This window comes from Lissotriton vulgaris, chromosome 3_1, assembly GCF_964263255.1.
Source record: "Lissotriton vulgaris chromosome 3_1, aLisVul1.2, whole genome shotgun sequence".
NCBI lineage: Eukaryota > Metazoa > Chordata > Amphibia > Caudata > Salamandridae > Lissotriton > Lissotriton vulgaris.
Window position 1 is genome coordinate 1,827,286,851 of NC_141689.1, and position 16,281 is coordinate 1,827,303,131.

The 16,281-nt window shown below is 45.7% G+C and overlaps 1 protein-coding gene across 3 annotated transcripts in view; it reads left to right on the forward strand.

The window, feature by feature from the left end:
- Positions 1-16,281, forward strand: part of ARHGAP10 (Rho GTPase activating protein 10) — a 1,108,509-nt gene that overhangs the window by 813,376 nt on the left and 278,852 nt on the right. For all 3 annotated transcript variants that reach the window (XM_086962271.1, XM_086962272.1, XM_086962274.1), the window contains exon 19: positions 5,112-5,262. In XM_086962271.1, the coding sequence (XP_086818397.1) occupies positions 5,112-5,262 (151 nt within the window). The remainder of the gene's footprint in view (positions 1-5,111; positions 5,263-16,281) is intronic.

The following is a 16,281-nucleotide window of genomic DNA, read 5'->3' on the forward strand; positions in this document are numbered from 1 at the left end:
TGTACAGTCCCTCACAATCATGCACATTACTTCTATGAAGCCAGCCTTCCAGAGCCTTAATAGCACTATATACAAAATCTACCCAGTCTTAAGTGTTTGCCTTTTGTGTGTCCCTAAACTTAACCCTGTATTGCTCAGTGGTTAACCCAAACCCACCCATGATGGCACTCTTCAAGACTTTGTAATTGTCTGCATCTTCTTCCTTCACAGTTAAGAGTTTATCTCTATCTTTGTTAGCAAAGGAGAGCCTCAGAATAGCTGCCCACTGGCCCTGAGGAACCTTCTGAACTACACAGGCCCTCTCTAAAGCAGAAATCCACTCATGAATGTCATCACCTGCTGGTAAGGAGGGACTATCCTGCTCAAGTTCCTAGTGTCAAAGGAGTGTTCCCTAAATCTAGGTTCACTAGTGCTGCCACCATGGGATGATTCTAATACCAAATTCTTCTAAGCCCTCTGGACATCTAGGGTTTCCTTATCTAGGGCCAAATGTTCTTTCTTGATTCTGAGCTTTGCTCTCTCAACGTTGAACAGGTGGTATTCCATTTCTAAAGAATAATCTCTCTTGCTAGAGATGGAGGTCTCTATTGCAGTGGCAGAGGAGGGACCTCCCCTGAGCACTTTGTACCCCCAGGAGGAACAAAGGGGGTCCTACCTCAAGGGCATCCCTCTGTGTCACTAGAGATATTCCCTGGGGACTAGAGTTCTCCAGTAAGGGGTCTTCAGACTCCTCTTGGACATGCTCAGAAGCAGAGTCATTGGTGTTGGACACCCCGGCTCATCTTCTGAAGCATCACCACCCATATCCAAGTTATCCTGCCCATCTGACCTTTTTTCTTTGTAGCAATAACTATTCTCCAAATATTACTTCACTGTTAATATGCAACTCTCCAAATGTCACTTGTAAATATAAACATCATAGTCTTGAGCACGGTCTCCACGCTTTCAATTAAATGTTCAATATTTTAGCTCGAATAATCCTAGCACAAGGCATATTTGCTTGTTTTGAGCATTTTATAGTTTTTGTGAGCCTCCCATATAACAACGTTTTTGTACCTTCGTGCATTCCATGCACTACTCATTTGTGCACTGCTAAACAAGGGGTTTCCAAAAGGGATCCAACTGACTTCAGTACTCAGACACACAGAATCCTATACCATGCTATTAAACCTGCCAGCCTTGTGTGGTCTTCCCCCAAACATTTTGCCTGCTTACCTCCTCTCTATACTGATTCTTTTTGTTGGCCTTAGGACTCTGAGCACTTTACCGCAGCTGACCATTGCTAAAATGAGTGTACTTCTCCCCCAAACATGGTAACATTGGTGTATGCACAACTAGCATATTTAATTTACTTACAAGTATCTTATTACATTGGTATACCATATACCCAGGGCCTGCAAATTAAATGCTACATGTGGGTCTGCATCACTGACTGTGCCACCCACACAGGTAGCCCTTTAACCATGTCTCATGCCTGCCAATGCAGAGCAGCCTGTGTGTGCAATTTTACTGCCATGTCGACTTGGTATTCAAAACCCCTTGCCAAGCCTTAAACTGCTCTTTTATTACACATAAGTCACCCTTAAGGTAGGCCCTAGGTAGCCCATAGGTCTGGGTGCTATGTTACTAAAAGGTCGGGCATGTACATTTAAGTTTTGCATGTCCTTGTAGGGAAAAACACCTACATTTGTTTTTCACTTCTGTGAAGCCTACTCCTCTCATAGATGAACATTGGGAATTCCTCTGTATACTCTTTTGAGCTGTAATTCCTATTTAGAAAAGAGAAGCTCTGTCATGTTTTGCTTCTTTGGAATGGCAATGATAAATCCTCTTTACCGGTAAGATTGGATTTCATATTACTATTTGACATATGCCACTTTTACAAAGTGGACATTTCTCTGCTCTTACAGCTCTGTGTGCTTCTAGCCTGTCTCCGATACACTCCAATATTACTCCAGTTGCATTTTGAGGTTTAGGAATGTTGCAAAGAGAATTCAGTTTATTCTTCCTTTTTCTTCCCACCTTTGTTTGCTTGTTGCATGAAAATGTACATTTCAAAAACACGTTCTTTCACATTTGGTCTAATTACTTTGTGAATATAAATAACAATTAAAACATAGTTGCAAACTGTGACTACATGCCTGCCTTTATCAATGTTTCACTACAAAACTATGGGGCATATTAGCAAGGAACCTCGTAAAAATGTTCGCCGTTTTAGCAGCAGAAAACTGCTGCTAAAACGGCGATAATGGGCTTGCTAATATGCGTTATAGAATTCCTATAGAAGCCCAGGTTAGATGTGCAGGACATCTAACCTGGGCTTCTATTGGAATTCTATAACGCATATTAGCAAGCCCATTATCGTCGTTTTAGCGGCAGTTTCCTGTCGCTAAAACTGCGATAATTTTAACGAGGTTCCTTGCTAATATGCCCCTATGTGATTGTATTTGTTTAAAGTAGTGTACGGTTCTCAGAAAATGGTCGATTTGTATCGGGTCACTGGAAACTCCAAAAGATTGTCCTTGTCCCCCCCAGAAATTGAGTGTCTCCTACGCCCCTGCTCCCTTCCCCTGCCTACGCCAGGGTCCTTATACAGGTAACACAGGATCACACTGTGTGGTCATGCAGCAGTTACACGGCGCATTTCGAACGCTGGATAGGAAATTCAGAAGGGTGGCACAGGTATTGTAAAGAACAATAAGAACTTTTAGGGGGCATAGTATTGATGCTTTGTACCCAGGATCACATTTTTTGTGGGCATAATTTTTTCAAAGGGTCTATTTCTTTAGCATGTGGCAGAGGTGTGGAGGGCACTCTGTAGTAGAAACTGGCACAGGGCAGGTGTTGTGCAACAGGAGGCAGTAAAGACTCTGTGCCATAATTGCCATGGCGCAGGAATGCGCTCTTGTGTGCTGGCAGATCGGAGTATTAGGTAGTGATGCTGATTGTTCAGGGTTTGCTGTGGGGTCGAGAAAAAATGGGGGAGATGGGTGGGGGCATTGGAGATGGAACCATGATGTTTGTCTTTCCCGCTGTAAGGGCCGTGTCATTATTAGGGTTTGTTTGTGCAGTTGCTGCTTCTGCCCCAGCTCCTGGGATGAGGGAGCGGTGTGGGGATGTCGCTGTAAGATTGGTGTTTTCTGATTTCCAATGCAGCTCGTGGGGCAAAGTTTGGGGTCAGTGCTGCTCTGCAGAGCCGCGTGTGGGAGGTGTGCTTGCTGAAGGACGGGGGTCTATTGGAGGTGCATACGTTGCGGTATTAAGTGTATTTTACAAGCCCACTTTTTACTTATCTGGGTCTTGGTGGTGGCTCTTCTAGTATAAGTGTTTCATTGGTGGGCCGCATTAGCAAAACATCCCGTTACCCTGTGGAACCGCATTAAGTCTGGCTTGGATCTTGGTGGCTGTCACTTTACAGGGAGAATAACGTAACTTTCAAGTATAAGGAGCAGAAAAATTTGGAAATTAGCTGAAAGTTGCATGTATCTTTCATACACCCTGAACTGGATCCCGTCAGACTCACCCGGAGCACTGCAGAATGGGCAAACTGTGCCAGCCTACAGGGGCTGCTCAAGTCTTGCTGGAAGCCCACCAGCTCCAGTGGAGAAGCTTGTAATACACCAATTATCTGCTGCCTGGCTGGCAAAATGGTTCGGACCGGACCTTGGCCAGAGAGTGGTGGTGTGTGACTGCCTTCGCAGCTACCCTGCCCTGCTTTGCGGTCCAGTGCAGCCAATGCCACGTGAGTTGGTCAGAGTGTCTGACTTATTGGATCGTGGCGCTGCCCGGGACAGTGCCGGAGGCTGCCAAAAAAAATAAAACGATTCCAGACCTGCTTATTGTGATTGGATAAATGAAATGACAATACTGAAGACTCATGACGTGAAGTCAGTGAGTACCACGGGCTGAGCCAGTCCCCAAGCCTGTCGCAAACTACCAGCTAAAAGCGTTGACAGTCAGTTGAGTTGCTAAATAGCAGTGCTCCGGCAGACAGCTGAGGTGCTATAAATGCGTGGCAATGCATTTTGGTGTGGTGATGCGAACCACCATATTGAAATGCGTTAGTGTAACTCCCGATGCGTGGTACTTTGCAGGGTTAAAAAAGAGAGTTTGAGATGGGTGTCAATGGAAATAACTGCGTATTAAATGGATACATTTACTTACATTCACAAGGGATACTAGGAGCAGGACATGCTCCGTGGCCATCCTCTTCCTTGCTCTCAACTGAGTAGGTGTACGTCTTCCTCCTCCAATGCGCGTGCATGACGTAAGACACTGCGCACAGATCATTTGCGTTCAATCCCACGCACTTCCACCGTACATTACAACATCACACATTGTTTGCTGGAGGAGGCAGACTATCAACTTGCACAGAACATCATTCATACACAGGACTACAGACATCTTTAAACACCACAACATGTTGGTTAAATGATGCATAAATAATATTAGTGGAATGTTGTTAGCATTATGCGATGTGTCTATTTGTTTTTTAACCTCATCTCTTTCTAACATCTAATTTTTTTATGTTGATTGTGGAAACCAAGAATGAGCTTGAATGTCAACTCGTTGTAAACACTAGAGCATTTTCTGCTTGGCCACTTCACAAATACATAACTTCAAGGCAATACCATTACCATTAATACTGTTTTTGATGGCAGTTATAAACAAACTTGTGAAAATAAGCTCAACAAATGTTCCAGTGGAATCAAGGGAGCAGCAGTTCTCTAGTTCAATGTAAACAAATGATTCCCTAAGAAATATGTTTCCCATGTTGTACACGATTTTTATGATCGTCCACTAAGTAGGCTGTGTATATTGGCAAACCACTGATGTGTGTGTGAAATTTCAGAATAACACAATTTTGATTGCAACTTTTCTCTTATCTGGCACGTCCAGTTGCATGTTTTATGAGCTGGTAATGTGTAAGACGTAATGCTTCAGTTTCCTCTTTTTAAGGCTTTCGTGAAATATACGACTGCCAAGAAACGTTTTGGCTCCTGTGTCCTGAAAACAATCCAAAAATGTCTGTTTCGAAACATTTCAAAGTTTTTACTGTGCTCTTTTCTCCGCGTGACAAGCAATTACAGCTTCTTTGTTTTGGATCGCAGATCTTCAGGAATCCACCCAATGACAATCTGATGGAACCAATCTCGTTATCGAGATCTCCCCCTAACGCCCCCCCGAGGCAATCGCGACGGCAAGGGACGCGCAACAAGAGGCCTCTTGCTGTGTACAACCTCTGCCTTGAACTGGACAATGGTAAGAGCTAAAGCGTGCCTTAAATTATAGAAACTCTTGTCTACTCTACAGCATAGTTAGTTAAGGAGCTCACCTGCAGCATTTCACAAATATTTCTTTGTGTAAGGCATGATGCAACAGAGGATGCCGTCAGGGGCGGCTTTAGGCATGTGCAAGCTGTGCACCTGTACAGGGCCACCAAACCCCAGGGGCCACCACGCCAATATATATCCTTAATATAATAATCCTCTGAGGATCGATACATATTTGCATGGCGGCCCCTGGTAGGGATTTGGCAGCCTCCGGCTCTGTTCCACTTCCAAACAACCTGACCCCGCACTCTTCACTGGCCTCCGCGCTGCGCCCCGCCCGGACCCCCTCTTCCGGGGCCCCCTACCTACGCTCCCTGCCCAGGGCCACCATGAGCCTAGAGCCGCCCCTGATGCCGTGTCTGTATCCCCTCCCTCCATCAGCTGCCACTCCCCTGGTTTTGTGCCTCAAGAAGCCGCCTGCATTTTAAATCACACGGTTTCCGCAAGAATGAAAATGAATGTAGCGTCAACTATAAACCGTGATTATTTTGGGAAACTGAAAGTTTATTATTTGATGCGTACCATTTTTCCTGTTTTATGATGGATTATTTAGCCGCTAGGTTGTGCTCAAATATAATTATATTATTTTGTTCCTGAAACATCAAAGCTTTGCTGGAAATATTTCTGATCTGGTCATTATTGCCATCTGTGAGATTAGAGTGTCCTCAGTTGGCACAGTTGGTGAGTTGTCAGACTCACTAACTCATAGTTGCTTAGCATTTGGTTTTATACACCTTTTAATACTTTTAACTGATTGACGTTGTCAATTTCGTTTTACAAATGTGTAACACAAATAATTCAGAAATATTTAAATACAGGCAATTGTTTGGAGTTTACTTGTTTATTTATTGATAGTTGTGAATCATTTACTGAAGAACTATTATTTTGTTTTCGTGCCACCGATTTATGAACATCTTTTGCTGTACTGGCATCAAAGGCTAAATAACATCGATCAAAAGGGCAATGTCCAGTGTATGTAATCTAATAAAGGTGTAGGTGATATCCAACCTCATAAACCTGGACCGATTTAAAAATGTTTTAAATCGTCTATTCTTCATCCATGTACATCTCAATGAGACCATAGCTCCGGAAAATGGAAATCTGTTACTTGATCGTACATTTACTATTTTGCTGGAGGCTGTATGTAGCTGGTAGCTTACAACCATGAATAATGCAAATCACCATTGAGGAAGCGGTGAATGCTGTTTGGGACTGCAGGCCTGAGGCTGGGATTATTGAGGTGGCTGAAACCACTGCATCTGATGTCATGCAGGCCCAACCTCTAAAATCCAATGGTGACCATCTACTGATGGTCAGTCACAAAGGAGGGACTCTGGGCTTTTTGGAAAGGTCCAGCATAAGTGCCCAAACTTAGTAAAGATATAGAAAGTATGCTGTTCCTAATTACGAGACAAGGGAAAACTAGGAGAACCGTGAACTGAAGTAGTAGACAGTGGCAGGTTGGAAGTCAGGATGCTTTATTAAGTTGGATCAACTACACTTCAGCCTCAGAAGCACAGCCACCATTAGGACGCCACGCCATGGAGCTGGCCGATATCGGAACAAGAATGACCTACTGAAGGAATTACTGTTTTCGAAGTTATTCACCAACGTGAAAGCGAGTTACCACAAATTTTGAGGAAGCATTATCATAATGAGGATGTAAAACCCTTTCTTCTGAGACTTGTGCTCTATGACTGTCCTTTATAAGAGGACACACTGAAACTGGCGTATGACCATTCTATGTTGCAGATTCATTTCGCCCTGAAGAAGTCTGTGAAGGACGAAACGCGTTGGCTATGGCTACAGACTTTTAAATGAAGATTTAATAAAGAATGAACTTCTACAAGATCACTGATTCTGCCTTTGAATAACTAATATGTGTATATAGAATTTGGTTATTTTTTGTTTAAGTGTGCTGGACTAATTTTGTGTTGTGCCACCATCAGGACATGCCAGGCTCTTAATAACTGACTCCCTTCAAACATCAACATTCCATAGGGACTAGGGACAACCAAGATGCAGTCCCAACATTCTAGTTAGGCTGACACTGATTTACAATGCCCATCAGTGTTCGCTGAGAAACATAAAGGACACTATAAACATATAGGACACCTCTCTCCTTCCCCACTATCAACAGTAAACCAGAGGCAGCCGTTAATATATGTTAAGTAAACAGATGTTTACTTAACATATATTAACGTGCCGTTAATATATGTTAAGTAAACAGACGTTTACTTAACATACATTAATGAGCTGTTAATATATGTTAAGTAAACAGACGTTTACTTAACATATATTAACGGCTGCCTCTCATTTACTGTTGATAGTATTAAACAACTCCCTCACTGCTCCATATACCTTATCACGTACCTACAACATCTTATGTGTTGTGCTCTAATCTTTTCTTTTACCCTACAACCCACACAGTACATAGGGAAATTCCTTGTGTGATACCTGCTGGGTATTGATGAAGTAAAATGAGAAACCAGACTGGAGTGAGTTCATCATTTCTTTCTGCAACCATGGTGGTGTTCCGCCATATGTGCCTTTGTAATTTTCACAATAAAGGGTCTGTGAGAGTCACCCACATGGCACTCACGTTGTGTATGTTTTTAGCCTTCACCACTGTGTGCTGTGAGCTTGTCACACAGGGAACACAAGAGTTATGTTTATACTGATGTCTCAGATCTTAATATTTGTTTTTATTCCTTCACCGGGTTGGTCATGTTCTATCAGGTACTACACAGAGTATGTGTTAGGCTGGTTTAAAGAGGCAGTTTACACCATATAACCACCCGTGTGTAGATAGATTTGATTTTATAAGGTCCTGACAAATCGCCACCAGATTGATTGTCTACTAGGCGGGAAACATGTTGACCACACAATACAGCGCCCTACCTGATGCATAACCTCAGACATGCACCGTTGTCTCTTTTAATCAAGTTGGGAGACCTATTGAATAAAATTGTGTTCATTCGTACTTCCAAACGTGTTTTAAACTTCCTTCAGGTTACACACCTCAACTCACTCATCTGCACTGGTTAGGCCCCTCACCCACATGGCACCAAACGGCAATTTGGAATAAAAGATCTCCGCCAAAGAGCCCCTCATAGGGAGCCAATCAGGTATTCCTGCGCCGATCTGACGAGGAGCAGCCCTATGATGAGGCATGACACCCAGCCGGGTGTGTGAGGGCCCCAAATTCCAAGAGGAGGAATCCCCGTCCTCCTACATCTCATGACCACGCAAAACCGGTTCCCCTAGTTTTCCCTTTCTTGTAATTAGGAACAGCATACATTCTTTATCTTTATTTACTGATGGTTTCAGTCAATCATGGTCTCAGAAGCTGCTCAGAGAGTTGGTTGTAGAACATCTGTAAATGGACTCCCGCAGAGGAAGGGCCCTTAATGCCACACAGAGGGCTGTGCTGTTGCTGCTGCTCCCTGCTCACTCACTTCACCCTCTGCTTTGGCATCCCAGAGGGCACATTTGACACTTCGGCTGCTCCTCACCTACCAGGGGGAGAACGTTAACCCTTGGAACCCCCAGGAGCCCAGGGGATCCCGGAGGCCAGATGTAGGCAGAGGCAAGCAGCACGCAGACGACAGATGGCTCAAGACTGTGATGGACAAAGCAGGAAAATTGGTAGGTACATTGATGATAAAAATCAACAAAGGCATTCTTCGCCTACCAAAAGCAGCCTCACTGACCCAGTGAGGCTGCTGTCATAAGATCAGAGTGATACAAAAGGGGATGATGGACGGAGCGTTTGAGCAAATCAAACACTCACCCCCAGTCAACTGATCTGGGTTTAATCCATCACCATTCTTTAGCTCACTCAGCCACCCCAGTTCAGAGATGGCCATATGCAAATCAGTCTGACCCTGTGCCTCATGGGAACAGTCCAGCCCGAACTGCCAAACCATGTCTTCCCTGGACCAGGAACAAGCATCCTGGGACCGGTTTCGGATTCATAATCCTCATCAGCCAGGCTATCTTGAATCCAGTGGCCAAGTGAGCAAGGGACTCACGTCTGAGCATACCCTGCCAACTTAGGGCGAACAAAGCGATACAAAAGGGGATGATGGACGGAGCGTTTGAGCAAATCAAACACTCACCCCCAGTCAACTGATCTGGGTTTAATCCATCACCATTCTTTAGCTCACTCAGCCACCCCAGTTCAGACATGGCCATATGCAAATCAGTCTGACCCTGTGTAGCACCCCTTAACTTGCCTAATAACATGATATGGGATCAGCTAATGACTGTTGGAAGCAAAGTTGCTCATGCCCGCTATCTGGATGCATCCCTGGATAACCTATATGTCTGGGATGTATGGAGCCAGGGGTCAGTCATAATGAGTTAACACAAAAAGTAGTGAATGCCAATGCACAGGCTCTGGGTAGACTTTTTGATAAAGAAATATTGTCCCAGCTGCCCAATGCCGGATGGTTATATAATCATGTAATAACCCAGAGAAGCAACCTTACATAAGAGAGAATTACCCAAGACATACAAAAAGTAGATTTCTGGGATTTGGTTTGGGGTCTTGTTAACACTGGACCACCTACCAAAGTGAAAAGCCCGACATGAAATGCAAATTTGTAACAATGAGTAGTAATCCATCCTACATGTAATATGCTTGTGCCCTGTATTACTTGTACCCTGTAAATATTGTTTCGCCAGCAGTTTTACCTGTTGAAGATGCACACTCGTGGACAGGGCGTTCTAGCAACACTGAACCCACAAAGTATAATTATGAATGTCAGACTGGTTAAATTCCTGCCTGTCAGTTCTCTTTCTTTTTCCGCGCCAGCAAGCGCAGATCCGAGAAGAACAAGTACCCCCAGTCACTTTTTAACTGATTTTTTTCGAGGCCTTATACCTCTTTTCTTCTGAGTAAAACGACTCCTGGTGTCGTAGGGATGCCCGGTTTCAACAACTGCAGGGACTGTCACCGCATGATACCGGTGACGGACCCACACCGCGTGTGTCTCTACTACCTGGGGCGCGACCACGACTCCAAGTCGTGCCCCGACTGCCGGGCGATGGCGCCGAAGACTTTGCAGGAGCGGACCCGTAAGTTGCTGGAAGTCTGGCAGTCGGCACCGCGCTGCTCAAAGTCCCTGTCCCGTGGGAGGTCAAGGGACCCGTCGCGGAGCCATCAACAACGTTCCTCTGGATCGAAGTTTTCGCACTCGGAGTCAGGTAGGTCGAAGCATTCCAAGAACAAGTCGAAGAAGAGCAGTCGCGCTTCGACTTCCCCTCGCGCGACGTGGGTGGTGCCACCTCTGCGGAGCCTGCAACGCCGCTGCCGGTCTGCCCACCCTTTCCGGGTTCGTTGGTGACGCCTGCACAGGGTCAAGAGTTTCTTGCTGTCATGGCTCGGCTCTTTGGGCTGTCTGGCCCCGCCGGTGCGCCTTCTGGCCTGGGGTCCTGCCCTTCCGACGCCGGTGGCTTCGGCCCTGGTGCCACCGTCAGCTTTGGCCCAGGCACCGCCGGACCCCCCTGGATCTGGGCTCGGATCCCAGGCGACACCGGTTGACCTAATACCAACTCCACCGGTGTCTACCCCACCTTCAGCACCACCTACGACGTCATCCAGTACTACCGCCGACATCGTTCCCGGTTTCGCCCTGAACCAGACGCGGCGCGGGAACGGCATCGCTCAACGCCGATTCAGATGCTGAGGGGCCGGAGGAAGGGGAGGACCGGGAGGGGTCTGAGAACCCTCTCACACAACAGTGTGGGGATGATCCGTACTGGGCAGAGGATTTGGGGGATGCCAGTGGTCTAGACAACTCACCTGACCTTGGCATGCTGTCTCCTCCTTCCGTGGCTACGGAGGAGGGAGCAAGTTACGCAGTAGTGTTGCGTAGGGCGGCCGAGGCTCTCCACCTCGAACTCCCTACAGTGGCCGTCAGGACTAACTTCCTGACAGAAGTGCTTCAACCGGCAGCAACCTCTTCGGAGCCCTTGCTAACTTTTAATGATGCACTGTCAGAAGTTCTTTTGGGCACTTGGTCCAGGCCCAAACCAGAGGCTCCTGTGGACAGGAATGTGGCCCAACACCATTGCCCGGTGTTAGGATCCAAAGACCGTAGATTCCCTTTCTGCCAGTCTGAGGGTAGTTACAGGTAGAAATATGCTGTTACGCGCTGCTGACACTACAATTCCCAGAATGCCATAGTGGGATGTACGTAATTCGAAAGACACTGGAGGTTGTGGGCCAATCACAGACGATGAGAGGAGGTTCTTATACCTCCCTCTCCAAGATGGCGGCGCTTGGTTTTCCTCGCTACGATCCTTAGACGTGTTTCGTGTTTGGACCTTGGACTTGCCTTGTTTCCAGAATCGTGTGTCTGGATATTACTTCCCTGTCTCCCCCGTTACCCTCCTGTAACTCTACCTGTTTCCTTTTGGTTTCGCTGATACCCGCCCAAACGGTAAGGAGTGCCCGGACCTCGCAACTCCTCTCCGCTCTCCCGCTCCACTCCCCCCGTCACCTCCGTGACTCTTGACCCGGAGTTTTGTGTCACGAAACATACTGTGTTCCTGGAATTGGCAGCGCAGGAATAGCTGCTGCATCTTTCTACAATATTTTGTTTCATTCCTGGGAAATGCGAAGAAGCGTTTTTCTACAAACTTTTGGCCCCTTTATTTTTTGTTGCAAAAGAAACGCGAGGTAGCGTTTTTCTACAGTCTGACATTGAGCGTGAGCATTTTGTACTCGGGCGAACGTGAGGACGCGTTTCCTCTTAGAGTACATTGGCATTCTTGATTTAAGTGGAACATTATCATTAAAGATTTCCCGGAGAAACAGAGAGACAGAAATCTTTTGGGACTCCGAAGCCTTTTGTCTATTTTCCTTTGGAGAGAGAGACCTACGGACTGTTGGTTGACATATATCCTTTTTTGGTTATGTGAGTGCTTTTTAGGTGCTCAGTGAATCACATATGCGTTTGTTTACCACACAGGTCAGGTAAGAGCGTGACAGCATATTTATCCTATGGGTATGAGTAGCTAGTAATATAACTTTCATGTTCACATGTTATTGAATCCTTTCTTGTTGTCTTTTCTATCTTCTGCAGGGAACTGTGTCCTATTGGCGTTTGGGTCTCTGCCCGGCCACCCCTTTTATTTGACCTTGGTTTTGGTCTCTCTCTTTTCCTAGGATAGTACCATCCCCTTGTGTTTTTTGTACCACGGAGGAGGGTCTGTCCTGGGGAGGAGACTGACACTGTCTACACTTCTGAGGAGATTCAAAACACCAAACAGAGCAGACCAGGTCAAGAGAGGTGGTGTATAGCTATACCAGTAACTGTGGAACAGTTGGATGCGCGTGTGAACACATGTGCTATTGACAACAATGGCTAGAACAAATCCCATCAGCCCACCCTTATGGTGGAGTTTACGTCATGTGGGAGTTGCTGGTCAATCCATACCACGTCCGACCAAGTAGTGCCGGTGTGGGAATGGATGTCAGTGATCTAGCCATGTAAACCATCATGGAGTGATGTATATGAAGTGGTGTATATAAAGTGCAGTGCTCAAGTAATAGTGATAAGTAAAATTGACTACATTGACTCTGAGAAACGTTCGGGCAGAAGTACATGTGTCAAAGGTTAAAAACACGCCAAGTAGTAAGACTACCCTATGGTGCTGTGCAGGACGGTCGACATATTTCAGCCAAAGGGGCATTGCCCCGGCTTTCTTCAGGACCATAGATATAAGATAGCTACTGCAACTAAAAGTAGTGTGTCAGGTGACGGAAAACAATAAGTGTACAAGAAAAAAGTTACATATCTACCAGGAATTTTCATGCTTGGATACCCAGTAGAGGGAAAGAAGAATGTCTTCTTCCTAAAAAGACAAAAATGATTTACAACAACACTGAATATCACCCCTACATCCGTGTGAATACACAGAAACTGTATAGACAATCACACCTACATAAATAATGTTTCATTCAGCATTATTTAAAAAGCATAATAGCTTTGTCACCCAGAGGCATTTCCTCATGGTGATACTCACCCAGCTTTGTGTGGGTGATGACCTCACCTCACCCGGCAACCGCTCGGGAGTATGAGGCCCCACTCTGCAGTGTAGAAAAAGGACACAGTGAGCACACAACTCTACAGTGCCCATTCTAATTAGTCTACACAGTAACCCAACAAACGTGTGATAGAAAGCCTCTGTCAAACCATGAACCAACCCACACTGAGACTCCCGCCAGGCGCTTCAGGACCCACACATACTGCTGTGTTTCTCATGTCCCAAGGACACAATATTGATAATTATATGTGTATCTAGACAGCTTCTTATTATAAAATGCCTCTAGACAACTTCTTTATAGCTCCTGAACATATACTTAGAACCATAGACTGTTTAACATTCGTGGGAAGTCCTAAGAAGTACCACCGGGATAGTTATCCAGGTCACCCATAGTCAGATACTTCTAGGTTCACCAGGAACAAAAGACGAAAAAGTCCTCACTAGGGAACAGCGTCTGAAAGGATTATAGCACCATCAAAGCTCCCTCTAATCCTGTTACTTCAGCACAAGACTACTGATTATATAACGGGCAGGAACTGTATGAATTAGAGTTAAGAGATAAGCCAACAAGCGACTCACCTTCCCGTCGGTACCCCCGGTTTGGACAAGCGGAAGTGGAGGTATGTGAAAGAACGCCCTTCTCCCTTATGTAGCTGCCAGAGATTGGATGGAAAGGCACACTGGGCGTGTAGATAGAACATTTAAATTACTCACATTGCGGATATGTGACCGGAGGAAAACACAGCTCCTTCGCGCATGTGCGGTACCTATGAAACGCCAAGAAATATCACGCTATTTCGGCACAGTAACTTCGCCTTTCCATAATAGAGGAGAAGAAGGGAACCTAAAGGGTTCATTACCGACCGCACAGCCGGGTGTAGTAAGGGCTGAATCCAATGGAAATCCAGCGCAACAGTAGAGCAAGCATACTGGGTGTAGTGTAGATCCCGGTTTAGTATCTAGCTTAGATTATCGCGCATGGCCAATAGGGAGACACTGCTCTCATGACATGCGCCCAACGTGAATCGCTGGATCGAACTTAGCATAGCGTAAAAAGCTCTTTATGCAAAGATATCCTGAACCCACATCCCTAGATATGGGAACCAACGTTTTCCTTCAACATTGTCATGAAGTTCAAAAACATATTGTATGGTCGTTTCCATTGTAGAAGCGTCCATACTGATTAAGAGGGGAAGTTCATACTAGCTGTTCTCTAAATATTAATATATAAATCGGGCAATTGTACTGAAAATGTAAATGTAACCCACTTCAAACCTGCTAATGGACAGGAGAACAGAAGACATGGCTATGGCTGTACCCTGGAAGTGGGACTTACACTTAGGCTGTCGTGAGTCACTAATATGTATGGACGCTTCTACAATGGAAAAGACCATACAATATGTTTTTGAACTATATATAGTCCTCTTCGTCTTCTCACTTTTAAGACTGCTTTCCTGGTTGCCATAACCTCTGCCAGAAGAGTGAGTGAGCTCCAGGCTCTATCTTCTAAACCTCATTCCTAACAGTCCATCCGGACAAAGTTGTTCTATGGACTCATCCATCTTTTCTGTGAAAGGTTGTCACTGCCATTCACATCGGGAAGACCATCACTTTGCCCACCTTCTTTCCGTCTCCGCTTCCCTCAAAAGAGGAAGAGAGGTTCCACCGTCTGGACCCAAAACGTGCACTCTCATTCTACCTCAACCGCACACAACAGTTCCGGGTGGATGACCAGCTCTTTGTTGGCTACGTGGGCGCGAAGAAAGGTTGGGCCGTGCACAATGGGACCATCTCTCGTGGGTCGTTCTGTGCATTAGGGCTTGTTATTCTTTGACTAAAAAGGAGCCTCCTGTGGGGCTACGCGCCCATTCTACCAGGGCAACGGCAGCCACTACTGCTTTGGGACAGGGAGTTCCCTTGCATGACATCTGTCAGGCAGCTACGTGGGCCTTGCTGCACATGTTTACTAAGCACGACTGCCTGGACAGCCAAGTCTGGCGAGACAGCTTCTTTGGCCGTTCTGTTCTCCAGGACTTTCTGGTGTGATCTTGGTTAGCAGACCCACCACCGGGGTTGGTATTGCTCGGGTATCTATTCTAAGGTAAGGAACCTATCACTACGTGTTTCTTTCAGATGCACAAGTTACTTACCTTCTTACCGCCCCACCCATCCTCCCCATTCGGACTGATTTCTAGGGTTAAGGTCATCCCTTTCAGGGCCCTAGTTACATGGCACCAGTGGTCAGTGTTTTGCATGGCTCTGCGTTCCTGGCACAAAAGCTATGTACAGAACTGACATTAGCGCGCGTGGGTGCTTCTAAGTAGCTCCAGCGACGCCAACCCGGCACCGACGACGCACGCGGAGACGCACGCAGACGCCTACCGACCTGCAGGGGTACTGCTGGCGAAAAACTTTCCGGATCCAGTCTGACGCCTGGGGGTAATTCTAAGGTAAGGGATCTATCACTACTAATGTTTCTTACAGATATATCGTAACTTGTGCTTCTGCGCCTCTGTTTACAATTTATGGCAGTTCGCTATATGGGCGTCACTGCTCTTGTGCACAGGCACACTGGTCCTTTACAGACAAATTTTTGCTTGACAGAGTTCCCTTTTTTAAGTCACTTAATGATGGCTTTTTATACCAATAATGTCTTTACCCTGTGATTTTTAGCTGCTTATATTAGGTGTGTTGATAGATTACAGTTTCCTTGTTATATTTGCACTTTCAATTTGTACAGGCAGTTTAGCACTTTATTAGACTAACCGCATGAGCAAGCTTGAGTTTTAGATACATTTTCCTTTAAGTTTCCATATTGTGAATCTGTGCTGATTATTTCCTATGTGTGTTTGCTCATACAATGTACTGTTTATTTGTCTGATGCAAAGGT